Here is a 16,842-nt window from a genome sequence, read left to right on the forward strand (position 1 = left end):
AGATTTCCAGCAACTACTTCTGCGCACGCGCAAATTATCTCCGTTTTCCGCAGAACGTGTTTCTCACGGGATTTGGCCCGCGGGCTGCCCCGTAGTAGGAGGTGTGGTAGAACAGGAGTCGTAGAAAGAACGTGGATTGCGATTGGTTCCTACTTCATTTTCTCGAAACTCAGTGGGCGTGGCGCGAAGGCTGAGCGAGTGTAGCAGGCGGCTGCCGTATCTCCGAAAGCCGACATGACCCGGTATGCGCAACTGGTCATGGGCCCCGCTGGCAGCGGGAAGGTGAGGCTCTAGGGGGACAGGGAGAGGAGACAAAAGTAGGAGTTCGTGGGAGGCGGGAGGTTGGGTCCTGAGTGAGCCGGCGGGTGTAGGTATTGGAAACCCTGAGACCCTACGCAACTCATTTAAGCTCTCTGGCTTCACGTTCTTTTTTGTTGTTGTTTTGAAAGGGAAATGATGGTAGTTGTTAATATCTATTGGATAGTTACGCTCCAGGCAGTAGATTAAACGCCTCGCTTATCTCTACAGCAATCCTGTAAGAGAGATAGCATTATTCTCATTTTACGGAAAACGAGACACAGAAAGGTAAAGTTTTTTTTTTTTTTTTTTTTCTTCAGGATCGCACAGCCAGTAATTTACAGCAAAAATTTAAATCTAGTTTTGTCTAAACTCCAGAATCCGGCCCTGTCTCGTTCCCAGGAGGGTAAAGTGGGGTCTCGTTAATTACTGTTTCTCAGAACTTGGGACGTGGACTTTTGGTATTTAAGGATTAAGGGGCTTTTAAGTGGTACATGGACCCAACATGAAGGGACATCGGATCATTATTGAGGAAATTGTTCCTTTTTCATTTCTCTTTCAGTTCTTCACCTTGCATGTAGGAGAAATTGTGATCAGTGCTAGTGTATCTTCAGCACTTTTTAAATCCCTAGGTCTTTTCAGAAAGCAGTTCTTAGACTCACAGCTTTTTTTTTTTTTTTTTTTTTTGAGGCGGAGTTTCGCTCTTGTTACCCAGGCTGGAGTGCAATGGCGCGACGTCGGCTCACCGCAGCCTCCGCCTCCTGGATTCAAGCGATTCTCTTGCCTCAGCCTCCTGAGTAGCTGGGATTACAGGCACGCGCCGCCATGCCCAGCTAATTTTTAGTATTTTTAGTAGAGACTGGGTTTCACCCTGTTGACCAGGATGGTCTCGATCTCTTGACCTCGTGATCCACCCGCCTCGGCCTCCCAAAGTGCTGGGATTACAGGCTTGAGCCACTGCGCCCGGCGACTCACAGCTTTTTTAATTGGCTGAGACGGGAGTCTCGCTCTGTAGCCCAGGCTGCAGTGCAGTGGCTCGATTTCGGCTCACTGTAATTGCCTCCCGTGTCCCAGTTCAAGCAATTCTCCTACCTCAGCCCCCCAAGTAGCTGGGATTACAGGCATGAGCCACCATGCCCAGCTAATTTTTGTATATTTTAGTAGAGATGGAGTTTCACCATGTTGGCCAGTCTGATCTTGAACTTCTAACCTCGTGATCCTCCTGCTTTGGCCTCCCAAAGTGTTGGGATTACAGGCATGAGCCAACACGCTTGGCCGACTCAGAGCTTTTAATTTTAGCTAAAATTAAGAGCATTTAAAAGTTTCATATAATTTTATGTCTGACTTCACGTTATATCATATAACTGGTAGTTAAAATAGGGATAAAATTTTTTCTTGTAAACAAATACTAAGGGAATGTTAGCAACATTCAAATACAGTGGGAATGGTGAAGACAGGGATCAAATAACAGATGTGTGGGAAACATAGCCAGGCGTAGTGGCTCACGCCTATAATCCTATCACTTTAGGAGGCAGAGGTGGGTGGATCGCCTGAGCCCAGGAGTTTGGGACCAGCCTGGGCAACATGGCAAAATCCTATCTCTACAAAAAAAATGCAAAAATTAGCCAGCCCTGATGGCAGTCACCTGAAGTACCAGCTTCTCGGGAGCCTGAGGTGGAAGGATCACCTGAACCCAGGAGTTTGAGACTGTGGTGAGCTGTGATCCTGCCACTGCACTCCAGCCTGGGTGACAGAGATACTGTCTCAAAAATAAAAAAGAAGTGACGGAAACACTAGAGTCTTTGGAGGTGTCATGAGGCCACAGTCTTTAATAAACACATTGTTCTAAGCTATTGACTTATTCTGGGTAAAAGACATGTACATGTAACTAAGATGTGACCTTCAACTTACCCAGAGCCTGTAGTTTTTTGGGGAACACAAATAGAAGACCTGTCAATTAAGATACAGTGTGATGTGGCCAGGTGTGGTGGCTTAAGCCTGTAATCCTAGCACTTTGGGAGGCTGAGGCTAGGAGATCACTTGAACCCAGGAGTTCAAGACCAGCCTGGGCAGCATGGTGAAACCCCATCTCTACCAAAAATACAAAAATTAACTGGGCATGGTAGCGAGAGCCTGTAGCCCCAACTGCTCTGGAGACTGAGGCTGGAGAATCACTTGAGCCTAGGAAGTCAAGGCTGCAGTGACCTATTCCAGACAGAGACAACAGTATGTGTAAAGGCACTAAGAGAACAGCCACCTCCAGACGTTTTTTTTTTTTGAGACAGAGTCTTGCTCTGTTGCCAGGCTAGAGTGCAATGGTGCAAACTTGGCTCATGGCAACCTCCGCCTCCTGGGTTCAAACGATTCTCCTGCGTCAGCCTCCCAAGTAGCTGGGACTACAGGTGCACACCATTACACCCAGCTAATTTTTGTATTTTTAGTAGAGACAGGGTTTCACCATGTTGACCAGGATGGTCTCGATCTCTTGACCTCGTGATCTGCCCGTCTCAGTCTCCCAAAGTGCTTGGATTACAGGCGTGAGCCACTGTGCCTGGCCCAGACTATTTATTGACCTTGACGCTCCTTCATCTTGGAATGCTCTTCCCCTTAGGTTGACAAGCTCATTCTCATATACTCAGATATCCTCTACTCAGAGACATCATCCCTGACCATCCTACCTAAAGCTTTGTTTGTACTGTACAAATTCTGGTAGAGATCCTGTGTTAGGTATTATACTATGTAACCAGAAATCTTGCCTTTAAATACTGCTTGTCACATGTTAGAGCAGTAAGGAGCCTTAGTGATTATGGAGGACATCCAAGTTAGAGACAAGAAAGTTCAGGGGCAGAGTGGAGAAGTAACTTCCCCAGAGTTACCCATTAGTCTAAGTCAGGTTTGTATCTGCAGTCCAGTCAGGTGTCTTTTCCCTTTTCAGTCAGCCTCTTGGTTGTTTTTCGTTTGTTTGTTTTTTCGTTTTTTGTTCTCTTGGTTGTTGAAGGCTTAGTTTTTACTTTAGTGGATAGCATTCCAGAGTATGGAGGGTAGCCCTACACTACCTGTTGCTTTAATCTCTCACAATGCCTTGTATATTACAGAGTACCTACTGTGCCACCATGGTCCAGCACTGTGAAGCCCTCAACCGCTCTGTTCAAGTTGTAAACCTGGATCCAGCAGCAGAACACTTCAACTACTCCGTAATGGCTGGTAAGTCCTGACTAGAGGCTTCTCGCACCTTCAGGAACAGTAAGGACTAGGGAGGCAGTGAGTACTGGCTGCTTAGCACAGAAACTGAGAAATTACTTCTTACAGTCTGGATCCCTGGTTTTATGGTAAATAGCATGAGCTTGTCATTTGATTATATCTGTTCATGGTGATGTGTATGACAGTATCCTTTCTTGGTCTTCGATACAGATTTTAAAAGTAAATGGATGCCTCCCTCAGCACCCTTTCATTCTGTCCCCTTCATGCTTAGTCGTGTTGTAGTGAATCATGTGGTATGTTGCTGATCTCCGTAAGTCAGGAGCCTGGGTTTTTTTTTTTTTTAATTCTTTTAATTTGTTCATTTAAGTGTCTGTTGAACACCTGTTTTATGCCAGACACCAGAGTTATAGCAGAGAATAAGACAGACACTATCCCTGCCCTCACCAACCCTTTAGTGGAGGAAATAGCCAATAAACAAGATGATAAACATGTTACAGAATGTGATGGCTGCAGATAGGCTCATGAGAAGGAATCATTGGGAGAGGTTGCTTTAGCTAGGGTGGTCAGGGAGGATGATGACTCTGAGGAGGGGATTTTTTTTTTTTTTTTTTAAGAAATAGTGTCATTTAGGCCGAGCGCGGTGGCTCAAGCCTATAATCCCAGCACTTTGGGAGGCCGAGGCGGGTAGATCACAAGGTCAAGAGATCGAGACCATCCTGGTCAACATGGTAAAACCCCGTTTCTACTAAAAATACAAAAAAAAATTAGCTGGGCATGGTGGCGCGTGCCTGGAATCCCAGCTACTCAGGAGGCTGAGGCAGGAGAATTGCCTGAACCCAGGAGGCGGAGGTTGCAGTGAGCCGAGATCGCGCCATTGCACTCCAGCCAGCCTGGGTAACGAGCGAAACTCCGTCTCCAAAAAAAAAAAAAAAAAAAGAAATAGTGTAATTTAAAAGAACTGTTCATTGAGTCCTATACTAAATTGTATTTTTCCCATCGAGTATTGCCATATAAAGTTGAATTTTCAAACTTTGCTTCCCATTACTTCTAGCTTTTTTTTTTTTAATGCATTTTAGGTTTGGGGGTACATGTGAAGAACATGCGAGATTGTTGCATAGGTACACACATGGCAATGTGATTTGCTGCCTTCTTCCCCATCACCTTTATCTGGCATTTCTCCCCATGCCATCTCTCCCCAACTCCCCACCTCCCAGTGTCTCTCCCCTGTTTCCCCCCGACAGACCCCAGTGTGTGATGCTCCTCAAGGAGAGGACCTTTGAGTCTAGACTTAAAGGATGATAATATGCTCCTCAGACTGGGAAAAGGCCTTCCAAAATGAGGGAACATTTAGATCAATAAATATGCTAAGCTGGGTATGGGAAGATGTACCTGTAGTCCTAGCTACTTGTGAGGCTGAAATGGGAGGATTACTTGAGCCCAGGAGTTCCAAGTCTAGCCTGGGCAACATTGCAAGATGCATCTCTGAAAAATAAAATACAAAAATAAATAGCCGGGGGTTAGAAAGGGTTTGGTATGCTCCAGGAAGGCCAAGATGTCAGTGAGCTGAAACAGAATGACTGAAAGAAAGAAGTGGGTAGGGACTAACAGGACATGAGAAGATGGGATTTTATCCTGTTGGCAGTGGGTTGCCACTAGAGGGTTTTAAGTAGAGGAAAGGATTGACATCTGATACATGTTTTGGGGGTTTTTTGCTTTTTTTGCGACAAGGTCCAGCTCTGTCGCCTAGGCTGGAGTGCAGTGGCGCGACCTCTGCCTCCTGAGCTGAAGCCATCTTCCCAGCTCAGCCTCCCAAGTAGGTGGGACTGTGGGCACATGCCACCATGCCTAGCTAATTTTTGTAAAAAAATTTTTTTTTTTTTGGTAGAGATAGGGTTTCACTATGCTGCCTAGGCTGGTTTCAAACTCTTGAGCTCAAGCAGTCTGTCTGCCTTGACCTCCAAAAGTGCTGGGATTAGAAACATGAGCCACTGCACCCAGCCTTGGTTTTTTGTTTGTTTGTTTTTTTTCTTGAGACAAGGTCTCACTCTGTCACCCAGGCTGTAATAATCATTGCTCATTGCAGTCTCAACCTCCTGGGCTTAAGCAATCCTTTTACCTCAGCCTCCCAATCCCGAGTAGGTAGGACTGTAGGCACATACTATCATGCCCAGCTAATTTTTGTATTTTTTGTAGAGGTGGGGTTTCACCGTGTTTCCTAGGCTAGTCTCGTTTCCCAGGCTGGTCTGAAACACCTGGGCTCAAGCGACCTACCCACCTTGACTTCCCAAAGTGCTGGGGCAATAGGCGTGAGCCACCGCACTTGGACTGATTTGTGTTTTAAAAAACAACTCAAGTGCTCAGATGAAAAATGGACTGTAGTGGGTCAAGAGTAGAAGTACAACCTGCAGAGCTGGGTGCAGTGGCTCACGCCTGTAGTCCCAGCACTTTGGGAGGCTGAGGCAGGTGGATCACCTGAGATCGGGAGTTTGAGACCAGCTTGACCAGCATGGAGAAACCCCATCTCTACCAAAAATACAAAATTAGCTGGGTGTGGTGGCACATGCCTGTAATCCCAGCTATCAGGAGGCTGAGGCAGGAGAACCGCTTGAACCTGGAGGCGGAGCTTGTGGTGAGCTGAGATGGCACCATTGCACTCCAGCCTAGGCAACAAGAGTAAAACTCCATCTCAAAAAAAAAAAAAAAGTACAGCCTGCACTGCGGCTGTTGTAGTTAACCAGGTATAAAGGTGGTCATGGTGAAGATGCAAGGAAGTAGACAGATTCAACATGTATTTGAAAGTTGAATTAACAGCATTTTTGTGGGGGATTGAACCAAAAAAGCATAGGAAAGTAAGGAATCAAGGGTGATTCTTACAGCTCTGTTGAGTGTGTGATAATCATTTCCTGTGGAGGGAGACTGGTCATTTTAGGTTTGAGGATGTTCTCTTTGCACTCACTAAGTGCAAAGAAGAGGCTTTTGATTTCTGTTAATGAGTGAGCAGTTTCCGGGGAGGCGGATTGAAGGGAGAGGAGGAGATGTGAAATGCCTATCTTTGAGAAAAAAAGCATTGTAACACTTTGGAACCATTTGGTTGAAGCAAACGGAAAGCACTCTAAGCTAGCTTAGTTAAAATGAAGGCTTAGGATGAGCAGTGTGACTCACACCTGTAATCCCAGCACTTTGGGAGGCCAAGGCAGATGGATGGCTTGAGCCCAGGAGTTCAAGACCAGCCTGGCCAGCATGGTGAAACCCCACCTCTACAAGAAATACAAAAATTAGCTGGGCATGGTGGCACCTGTATTCCCAGCAACTCAGGAGGCTGAGGTGGGAGAATCGTGTGAGCCTAGGAGGTCAAGGTTGAAGTGAGTGTTGATTGTGCTCCTGCACTCCAGCCTGGGCAGCAGAGTGAAACTGTCTACGAAGAAAGCAAGCCAGATTTATCGTCCCAATTTGGATAAACTATTTATCGCTGGGGAGGGGTAGGAAGGTGTTATCGGTATAAATGGAGTGCAGTGGCACCATCTCATCTCACTGCAACCCCCACCTCCTGGGTTCAAGCAATTCTCATGCCTCAGCCTCCCAAATACCTAGGATTACAGGCACACGATACCACACCTGGCTGATTTTTGTATTTTTAGTAGAGACAGTTTCACCATGTTGGCCAGGCTTGTCTTGATCTCCTGACCTCAAGTGACTCACTTTCCTCAGCCTCCCAAAGTGCTGGGATTACAGGCGTGAGCCACCACGCCCAGCCCCTGTTGGTGATTTTGATACATTATCTCATAGTTCTCATCCTTCTACCCCAGGATGAGAAAGGTGAGGCTCCGGGAGAGGAAGTATCTTCCCTAGGGTCATTGTGGTAAGAAATGATAATTGGTTTTCTTTTTTTGGTTTTGTACTTTTTTGGAATAGGTAATACATATTCACATGGTTCATAACACAAAAAGACTAAAGAATAAGTATACAGGAAAATGTCTCCCTCTCAGCTCTGTGTCCCAGCAATCAGCTCCCCTCCCTAAGGGCAGCCAGTGTTACCAATTTCTGGTGTGTCCTTCCATAGTCTGTGCACATAAAATTCAAGATGTATATGTATTGCCTATGTAGTGAATTTTCGTTTTTTATTAATACCAACGATAGCATTCTTACACAGTTCTGTACCTTGCATTTTTCACTAAACAATATGCCTAGGAGGTTGTATTATTAATACTTAAAGAGATTTCCCCCTTTTATGGCTGCATAGTATTCCATTGTCTGGCTGTACAGTAATTTATTTGCTCAGTTCTCTATTAATGGACACTGCTACAGTGAAAAACCATGTACATAATTTCCTGCATATGAGTTTTTTATGTAATGGTTAACTTTTATGTTCTATTTCTAGTAAGGATAACAGTTGTTGAAGGGACACATGTATAATAGGCCCTATCTGTTCTTTTCAGACATTCGGGAACTGATTGAGGTGGATGATGTAATGGAGGATGATTCTCTGAGATTCGGTCCCAATGGAGGATTGGTATTTTGCATGGAGTACTTTGCCAATAATTTCGACTGGCTAGAGAACTGTCTTGGCCACGTAGAAGACGACTATATCCTTTTTGATTGCCCAGGTGAGTCAACAATTTGAATGCATTGTCTTCCTTAAAGTCTTGATAGTTCCATACTTAGTAGGTGAGACAGAGTTTCACCATGTTGGCCTTGCTGGTCTCGGACTCCTGACGAATCACCTGGGTCTCCCAAAGTGCTAGGATTACAGGTGTGAACTACCATGCCCAGCCCAAATTGTGAACTTTCACCTTGAGCTTAACCTGACTTTGACCATTTAGGACCCTCACTTTTTTCCCCTTGCTTTTAATTGACCTTATATATATCCACAGAAAAGTATATGTATCATAAGTGTACCGCTTGATGAATGTTCCCAAACTATACTTACTTTTGTAGCATTTACTTATTTTTGTAGAGATAGGGTCTCACGGTATTGCCCAGGCTGGTCTCAAAGTCCTAGGCTCAAGCTATTTTCCCACCTTGGCCTCCCAGATGGCTGGGATTATAGCTGTGTGAGTCATGGCCAATAACACTCATATTGATTGGCAGAAAACTAAAATGTGAAGAACCTTGATTTTTCTTTCCTTTTTTTTTTTTTCTTTTTGAGACAGAGTCTTGCTCTGCTGCCCAGGCTGGAGTGCAGTGGCACGATCTCGGCTCACTGCAACCTCTACTTCCCGGGTTCAAGTGATTCTCCTGCCTCACCCTTCCAAGTAGCTGGGACTACAGGCACGTGCCACTGTGCCTGGCTAATTTTTTGTATGTTTAGTAGAGATGCAGTTTCACCATGTTAGCCGAGATGGTCTTCATCTGACCTTGTGATCTGCCCACCTCGGCCTTCCAAAATGCTGGGATTACAGGCATGAGCCACTGCGCCCGGCCTCGGTTTTTTTTTTTTTTTTTTTTTTTTTTTTTTTTTTTTTTCAGACATAGTCTTACTCTGTCGCCTAGGCTGGATTGCAGTGGTGTGATCTCAGCTCACTGCAACCTCCTCCTCCTAGGTTTAAGCAATTCTTATGCCTCAGCATCTCAAGGAGTAGCTGGGACTACGGCCCATACCACCACACCTGGCTAATTTTTTTTTTTTTTTTTTTTTTTTTTTTTTTTTTTTTTTTTTTCAATTTTTTTTCAATTTTTGTTGAGACAGAGTCACTCTGTTGCCTGGGCTGGAGTGCAGTGAATGGCGCAGTCTTAGCTCACTGCAACTTCCACCCCCTAGTTTCAAGCATTCTCCTGCTTCAGCCTCCCAATTAGCTGGGTTACGGTGCCTGCCACCATGCCCAGCTAATTTTTGTATTTTTAGTAGAGACAGCGTTTCACCATCTTGACCAGGCTGGTCTTGAAATTCTGACCTCATGGTCCACCCGCCTCCCCCTCCCAAAGTGCTGGGATTACAGGCGTGAGCCACCACACCCAGCTATTTTTACTGTGTTTTTAGTAGAGATGGGGTTTCACTATATTGGCCAGGCTGGTCTTGAACTCCTGGCCTCAAGTGATATACCCACCTCAGCCTCCCAGAGTGCTGGGATTATGGGCATGAGCCACTCTGCCCAACCCATAGAACCTCATTTCCTAACTAAAACTGAATAGTTTGCTTGGGATTCCTATGGTGGCAGTACCTTAGGTTTTATGATTGCTTTGAGAGGCTGTGGGTCCCTTAAAAATGTATTGGCTTGGCTGGGCATGGTGGCTCAAGCCTGTAATCCCAGCACTTTGGGAGGCCGAGGCGGGTGGATCACGAGGTCAAGAGATCGAGACCATCCTGGTCAACATGGTGAAACCCCGTCTCTACTAAAAATACAAATAATTAGCTGGGCATGGTGGTGTGTGCCTGTAATCCCAGCTACTCAGGAGGCTGAGGCAGGAGAATTGCCTGAGCCCAGGAGGCGGAGGTTGCGGTGAGCCGAGATTGCGCCATTGCACTCCAGCCTGGGTAACATAGCGAAACTCCGTCTCAAAAAAAAAAAAAAAAAAAAATGTGTTGGCTTTTAGTTTTATCCATCTTATGGGGAAAATTTTTTACCTCTAACATATTTGCTGTTTCTTAAATTCTTGCAATACTCTTCATGTAGGTCAGATTGAGTTGTACACTCACCTGCCTGTGATGAAACAGCTGGTCCAGCAGCTCGAGCAGTGGGAATTCCGAGTCTGTGGAGTTTTTCTTGTTGATTCTCAGTTCATGGTGGAGTCATTCAAGGTCTGAACCTAAATCTCTTACAGATTTTTTTTTTTCTTTAAGACAGTCTTACTCTGTTGCCCAGGCTAAGTGCAGTGGCATGTTCTCAGCTCACTGCAAACTCTGCTTCCCGGGTTCAAGTGATTCTTGTGCTTCAGCCTCCCGAGTAGCTGAGATTACAGGCATGCGCCATCATGCCTGGCTAATTTTTGTATTTGTAGTAGAGACAGTGTTTTACCATGTTGGCCAGGCTAGTCTCTAACTCCTGACCTCAAACCTCAAGTGAGCTGTGTGCCTCAACCTCCCAAAGCCTCTTACAGATTTTTTTTAACTATGAGTACAAGCAGATGACAGTTTCCTTTAATTATTGTGTGATTATGGATATTTCACAAACAATTCCAGAATTACTTAGTATCCCTTTGTTATTAAATTATCATGATAATATATTATAACTCAAAAGTAGTAAATTAAGGTATCATAGAGATTTAGGAGGAACTGAGAGAAGAAACTGAGGTGGCCAGGCACAGTGGCTCACACCTATGATCCCAACACTTTGGGAGGTCAAAGCAGGAGGATTGCTTGAGCCTAGGAGTTCCAGTCCTGCTTAGGCAACAGAGTGAGACCCTGTCTTTACAAAAAAAATACAAAAATTAGCCAGGTGTTGTGGCTTGTGCCTGTAGTCCCAGCTACTTGGGAAGCTGAAGTGGGAGGATCACTTGAGTACAGGAAGCAGAGGTTGCAATGGCTGAGATCGCCAAGATAGCACCATTGCAGGCCAGCCTGAGTGACAGAGTGAGACTCTGTCTCAACAGAAAAAAAAAAGGTGGGGGGCGGGGCAGAGGAGGGTGGGGCGAAAAAACTGAAGCAGATAACTATTTAGCTATTTTATAAAATAGTCTATTTTAATTTTCTGAGGACTTTTTGTCCAGTTTATGAACTATCTAGATCAAATTTTATTTTATTAGCTCTTAAGGAATATTAGATGGGAAAGGAAATTAAAATGCTGTCTAAATTGACATTTGTGATCACTGTATGTTGTCAACATCTTCCCTCACCTTTGGGAACCAAGAGTCAAACACCTAATTAGGGAACTGTTTTTTCTTTTCTTTTTTTTTCTTTTTTTTTGAGACTGAATTTCACTTTTTTTGCCCAGGCTGGAGTGCAGTAGCGCGATCTTGGGCCACTGCAACCTTCACCTCCTAGGTTCAAATGATTCTTCTTCCTCAGCCTCCCGAGTAGCTGGGATTACAGGCGCGTGCCATCACACGTGGCTAATTTTGTATTTTTAGTAGAGACAGGGTTTTGCCATGTCGGCCAGGCTGGTCTTGAACTCCTGACCTCTGGTGATTGCCCACCTTAGCCTCCCAAAATGCTGGTATTAAAGGTATGAACCACCACGCCCAGCCTGCATTTCTTTTATTTAGGCCAATTCTGTTTCAGTGAGGAATAGAAGCCTCTCTGTGCAAAGACCAGGTAACTTTGTTGGCAACAGTCAGTTCATCTTCCCTTTTCTGTTTCCTCTTTCAGTTTATTTCTGGCATCTTGGCAGCCCTGAGTGCCATGATCTCTCTAGAAATTCCACAGGTCAACATCATGACAAAAATGGATCTGCTGAGTAAAAAAGCTAAAAAGGAAATTGAGAAGTGAGTTCACTGTTCTTCCATTATTATCAGATCTCAATTGCAGAGATAAACCTTCTGTTTTATTTAGATGGAAAGTTTGGTTGGTTTATAAACCTAGTCTCCTGAATTTATCAGTCTTTCTATCTTTTAAAGGTTTTTAGATCCAGACATGTATTCTTTATTAGAAGATTCTACAAGTGACTTAAGAAGCAAAAAATTCAAGAAACTGACTAAAGCTATATGTGGACTGGTAAGCTTTTAAAGTTTGGATTTTTTGGCCAGGTACAGTGGCTCATGCCTGTAATCCTAGCACTTTGGCAGGACAAGGTGGAAGGATTGAGTCCAGGAGTTCAAGACCAACCTGGGTAACATAGTTAAGACCCTATGTCTAAAAAAAATAAATAAATAAAAATTAGGCCGGGTGCAGTGGCTCATGCCTGTAATCCTAGCACTTTGGAAGGCTGAGAAGAGTGGATCACCTGAGGTCAGGAGTTTGAGACCACCCTGGCCAACATGGTGAAACCCTGTCTCTACTAAAAATACAAAAAAAAAAAAAAAAAAGCTGGGCGTGGTGGTGCACACCTGTAGTCACAGTACTTGGGAGGCTGAGGCAAGAGAATTGCTTGAACCCGGGAGGCAGTGGTTGCAGTGAATGGAGATCACGCCACTGCACCCTGAGCGACACAAGGAGACTTTGTCTCCAAAAAGAAAAAAAAAAAAATGTCTGGGCTCAGTGACTCACCCCTGTAATCCCAGTACTTTCGGAGGCTGAGGTAGGTGGATCACTTGAGGTCAGGAGTTCAAGACCAGCCTGGCCAACATGGTAAAACCCTGTTCCTACTAAAAAATAACAAAAATCAGCCAGGTGTGGTGGCAGGCACCTGTAATCTCAGCTACTCAGGAGACTGAGGCAGGAGAATTGCTGGAACCTGGGAGGCGGAGGTTGCATGAGCCAAGATCTTGCCAATGCACTCCAGCCAGGGCTGACAACAAGAAGACTCCATCTCAAAAAAAAAAAAAAAAAAAAAAAATTAGCCAGGCATGGTGCCTGCACACCTGTAGTCCCAGCTACTCTGGGGGCTGAGGCGGGAGGATCCCTTGAGCCTGGGAGGTCAAGGCTGTAGTGAGCCATGATCGTGCCACTGTGTTCTAGCCTGGGTGACAGAGAGACCCTATCTCATAAAAGAAAAAAAAAATTTTTTTTTCCTAGACATCTGGTCAAGTGTTTGACTGTGTCCAGTCATTAGCCACCTTTATAAAAAGCACAATCCAACCCTATTTTCTACAAAGTGGAGGAGGGGAAAGGGCTGTGGCCTGGTCAGTCAGAAGTTTAATTTAGAAGTAGTTATTGGTGGTGGCCAATAAATTAACTAACATGTCATTATTTCAAACCATTTGGAGAGTTCAGGACTGTTTGTGCACCTGTGAAATTTCCGGTGGTGGCTAAATTCAGATAAATACCCATAAAACTGTCTAGTTAAAGTAATAAGCTAACAAATGTTCTAGCAGATCAGAAGTCAAAAAAAAATCAGTGATTTACTGTGTCTAGCTGTCCCTCCTATCCTTCCCCTAAACACATCACTGTTTTTAATCAGAAGTACAAATGGTTATAAAACTCAAATGTAAGTTGAAAATTATATATTTTGCCCAACTTCAGAATGGACTTTTCTTGAAATCCCCAACTTGTAGATTGACGACTACAGCATGGTTCGATTTTTACCTTACGATCAGTCAGATGAAGAAAGTATGAACATTGTATTACAGCATATTGATTTTGCCATTCAATACGGAGAAGACCTGGAATTTAAAGAACCAAAGGTAATTTCTGATTGGAGGTGTTTGTTAGCTTTTGATAAAACTATTTGCCAGCACTCAGTGGACTCTTGCATATACAGGTGACTCCTTAAATTAGTTTTTTGTCTTATTGATAGCAGTTACCTGGGCTTTTCTGGGTGATCTCTGAAATTGACACTGTGCTTTACAAGTAGTATCACGTTTACTCTACTTTTGTTGAGGCAGAATGACAAAACCTCTGTGTACCCAGACCTTGGGGGTGTATGTTTAAAGAGGAGGCGAAATTGGGCTGCCTTCACATATGTCATTGAGAAGGCTAATGATAGTGTCAGCAAAGCATTTTTGTTTTAATTTTTTTCCTGACCACCAGGCTACCAGGGAGGTAAAGCACTCTCACAGCAAATTAGCTGAGAATCATTGTGAATGTAAATTCAAATGAGAAATCCTTCTCAGATAGATGCACATTAATTTAGCACATATCTGGAAAAACTGTCAGTCATGCCTTTTCTTACTATTAGCAGTTACCTGTAAGCAACACCTGGAGCTGGTGCTGGGTAATTAGTTCCACATAGGGTATTACCTGAAAAATATTTAAACAACATACCAGTTCTAACTGAAGGGAAATGAATGTATTTTCTATTTTGTGTTCCCATTGTGTCAGGAACGTGAAGATGAGTCTTCTATGTTTGATGAATATTTTCAAGAATGCCAGGGTGAATGAAGAGTTTCCTAAAAAGTAACCGTCTATACATGAAGAGCTTGTGGCCAAACAAGCAGAACAGTCTTCTCTTCAAAGGATGCAATAGTAGAAACTACCTATTTTAATGAAAAAGTAATATTTAAAAAAAAAAAAAAAAAGTAATACTTCATTCTGTATCAGCTGCATGCCTGAATCAAGTTTTTAATTATCCTGAAGCTGCTGCTGTTTAAAGTGGAATATTTTAGTAGTATTATAACAGCATCACTTTAGATTTTGTAAGTCAGAATTGAAATGAATGCACATAGATTTATGTGTAATATAAATTCGCACCTAACTAAGGTTAAGGCTAGTCTAATGTTATTTTCACTTTTTGTGTTGTTTTTGAGATGCAGGAATTACTGTAACAAAATATGTATGTCTGAAGGGGAAAAGTTGGAAAGATATACATAAGATCATTGCTTATCTGTACCTTCCCATTTTCCTATATTGAAAATGTATATTATTTATATAACTTAAAAAGTAAAAATAACTATGTTTTGAGATATGTATGTATATATATATAAAAGAAACAAAGGTTTTTAATCATTTTTGGTCCTAGATAACAAGTACACTGCAGTGTCTAATTTGATTCTTTTTAATTAAAGAAGCAAAATGCGGCCAGGCATGGTGGCTCACGCCTGTAATGGCAACTCTTTGGGAGGCTGAGGTGGGTGAATCACCTGAGGTCAGGAATTCAAGACCAACCTAGCCAATGTGGTGAAACTTCATCTCTACTAAAAATACAAAAAACCGGCCGGGCGCGGTGGCTCAAGCCTGTAATCCCAGCACTTTGGGAGGCCGAGGCGGGTGGATCACGAGGTCGAGAGATCGAGACCATCCTGGTCAACATGGTGAAACCGTCTCTACTAAAAAGTGCAAAAAATTAGCTGGGCATGGTGGCACGTGCCTGTAATCCCACCTACTCAGGAAGCTGAGGCAGGAGAATTGCCTGAGCCCAAGAGGAGGAGGTTGCGGTGAGCCGAGATCGCGCCATTGCACTCCAGCCTGGGTAACGAGCGAAACTCCGTCTCAAAAAAAAAAAAAAAAAAAAAAAAAAAATTAGCTGGGCATGGTAGCTCCTGCCTGTAATCCCAGCTACTTGAGAGGCTGAGGTGGGAGAATCGCTTGCACTCAGGAGGTGGAGGTTGCAGTGAGCCAGGGTCACACCACTGCACTCCAGACTGGACAACAGAGCAAGAGTCCATCTCAAACAACAACACAAAATGTAAGGACCAAGGACCTATAGGCATCAGTGGTAGCTTATGCCTGGGGGCCCAGGCTAGAGAGAAGGGTCAGGTGTCCACACCACCATCCACTCAACAAGGAGCATGATGAGTGGGCAACGTGAGGATGTGCTGTGCTACTTGGGGACTTTCCTGTGACCCTTAGAGGTTGGAGAGTGTGCAAACAGCCTGATCTCCCAGGGTTGCTAATTCTTAGAAACTTTATTGTCACATAGGAGGGGAAGAAAGAAGAGGCAGCTTTTTAGTTGTCCTCTTCCTTGATCCTCCCTGTTTTAGCTTCTAGAGAGTATGGTATACGCCTGTGGGGAAGAGTGAAAGGCCCAGTGCCTTCCACACTGGACACTGGGGTTTCAAAGCTTAATCTGACAATTCGTCCTCAAGGATTTCACTATCTCATTGGCAGAGCTGACTTGATTCTTTACACAAATTTACTGAACTTCTGTGGATGCCAGGCACTGGGGATAGAATGGGGATCCACAGTACAGGCAGGGCCTTGTTCACGTGGGGCTGCCATGCTGGCCTGAGACTGATCATGAGGAAGGAAACCTTGGAGAGAGGATGGAAAGAAGAGCAGAAGTGAAATGGAGAGTGACTACAGGGCTGCTTTGGACTGTTGGTCAAAAAAGGCCCTGCCTGAAAGGTGCTATTTGGCCAGTGACCTGAATGAGAAATCAGATGTGGAAACGGCATTATTCCAGGCAGGGAAGTGGCAGAAGAAATGGCTCTCAGGTAGCAATGAACTTGGCTTTTTTTTTTTTTTTTTTTTTTTTTTGAGACGGAGTTTCGCTCTTGTTACCCAGGCTGGAGTGCAATGGCGCGATCTCGGCTCACCGCAACCTCCGCCTCCTGGGTTCAAGCAATTCTCCTGCCTCAGCCTCCCGAGTAGCTGGGATTACAGGCACGCGCCACAATGCCCGGCTACTTTTTTGTGTTTTTAGTAGAGACGGGGTTTCACCATGTTGACCGGGATGGTCTCGATCTCTCGACCTCGTGATCCACCCACCTCGGCCTCCCAAAGTGCTGGGACTACAGGCTTGAGCCACCGCGCCCGGCCCTGAACTTGGCTTTTAACATAAGCTTTCTAGCAATAAATAGGTTAAAAACTCCTGGGCTTTCGGTATGCTACAAGCATGTAATTTGTAAGCATTTTACATGTAATTTATTTCGTCCTTACAAAACTCAGGTAGATAGTGTTACTGCCATTTTCAGGTGAGGAACTGAGGCATAGAG

General features: G+C 44.2%; 1 protein-coding gene across 3 annotated transcripts; it reads left to right on the forward strand.

The window, feature by feature from the left end:
- Window positions 1–162: 162 nt before the first annotated feature.
- GPN3 (GPN-loop GTPase 3) lies at window positions 163–14,998 on the forward strand. 3 transcript variants are annotated; one of them, XM_003932253.4, is made up of 8 exons: window positions 163–282; window positions 3,393–3,501; window positions 7,935–8,102; window positions 10,110–10,234; window positions 11,741–11,856; window positions 11,989–12,085; window positions 13,525–13,653; window positions 14,291–14,998. In XM_003932253.4, the coding sequence occupies exons 1-8, from the start codon at window positions 235–237 to the stop codon at window positions 14,348–14,350; spliced, it is 852 nt and encodes a 283-aa protein (XP_003932302.1). In that variant the 5' UTR covers window positions 163–234; the 3' UTR covers window positions 14,351–14,998. The 3 variants fall into 3 exon arrangements, with proteins under 3 accessions (XP_003932302.1, XP_010341184.1, XP_074258354.1); XM_010342882.3 differs by having other exon boundaries at window positions 173–242; XM_074402253.1 differs by lacking the exon at window positions 163–282 and adding an exon at window positions 618–703.
- Window positions 14,999–16,842: the final 1,844 nt, after the last annotated feature.

Source organism: Saimiri boliviensis, chromosome 7, assembly GCF_048565385.1.
Source record: "Saimiri boliviensis isolate mSaiBol1 chromosome 7, mSaiBol1.pri, whole genome shotgun sequence".
Classification (NCBI taxonomy): Eukaryota; Metazoa; Chordata; class Mammalia; order Primates; family Cebidae; genus Saimiri; species Saimiri boliviensis.

Bases quoted from the DNA above. Each gene is read 5' to 3' on its own strand.
- GPN3 (XM_003932253.4), top strand. From the start codon at position 235: ATGACCCGGTATGCGCAACTGGTCATGGGCCCCGCTGGCAGCGGGAAG. The intron at 8,103-10,109 runs GTGAGTCAACAA...CTCTTCATGTAG, and splicing joins TATCCTTTTTGATTGCCCAG to GTCAGATTGAGTTGTACACT. The intron at 11,857-11,988 runs GTGAGTTCACTG...TATCTTTTAAAG, and splicing joins GCTAAAAAGGAAATTGAGAA to GTTTTTAGATCCAGACATGT.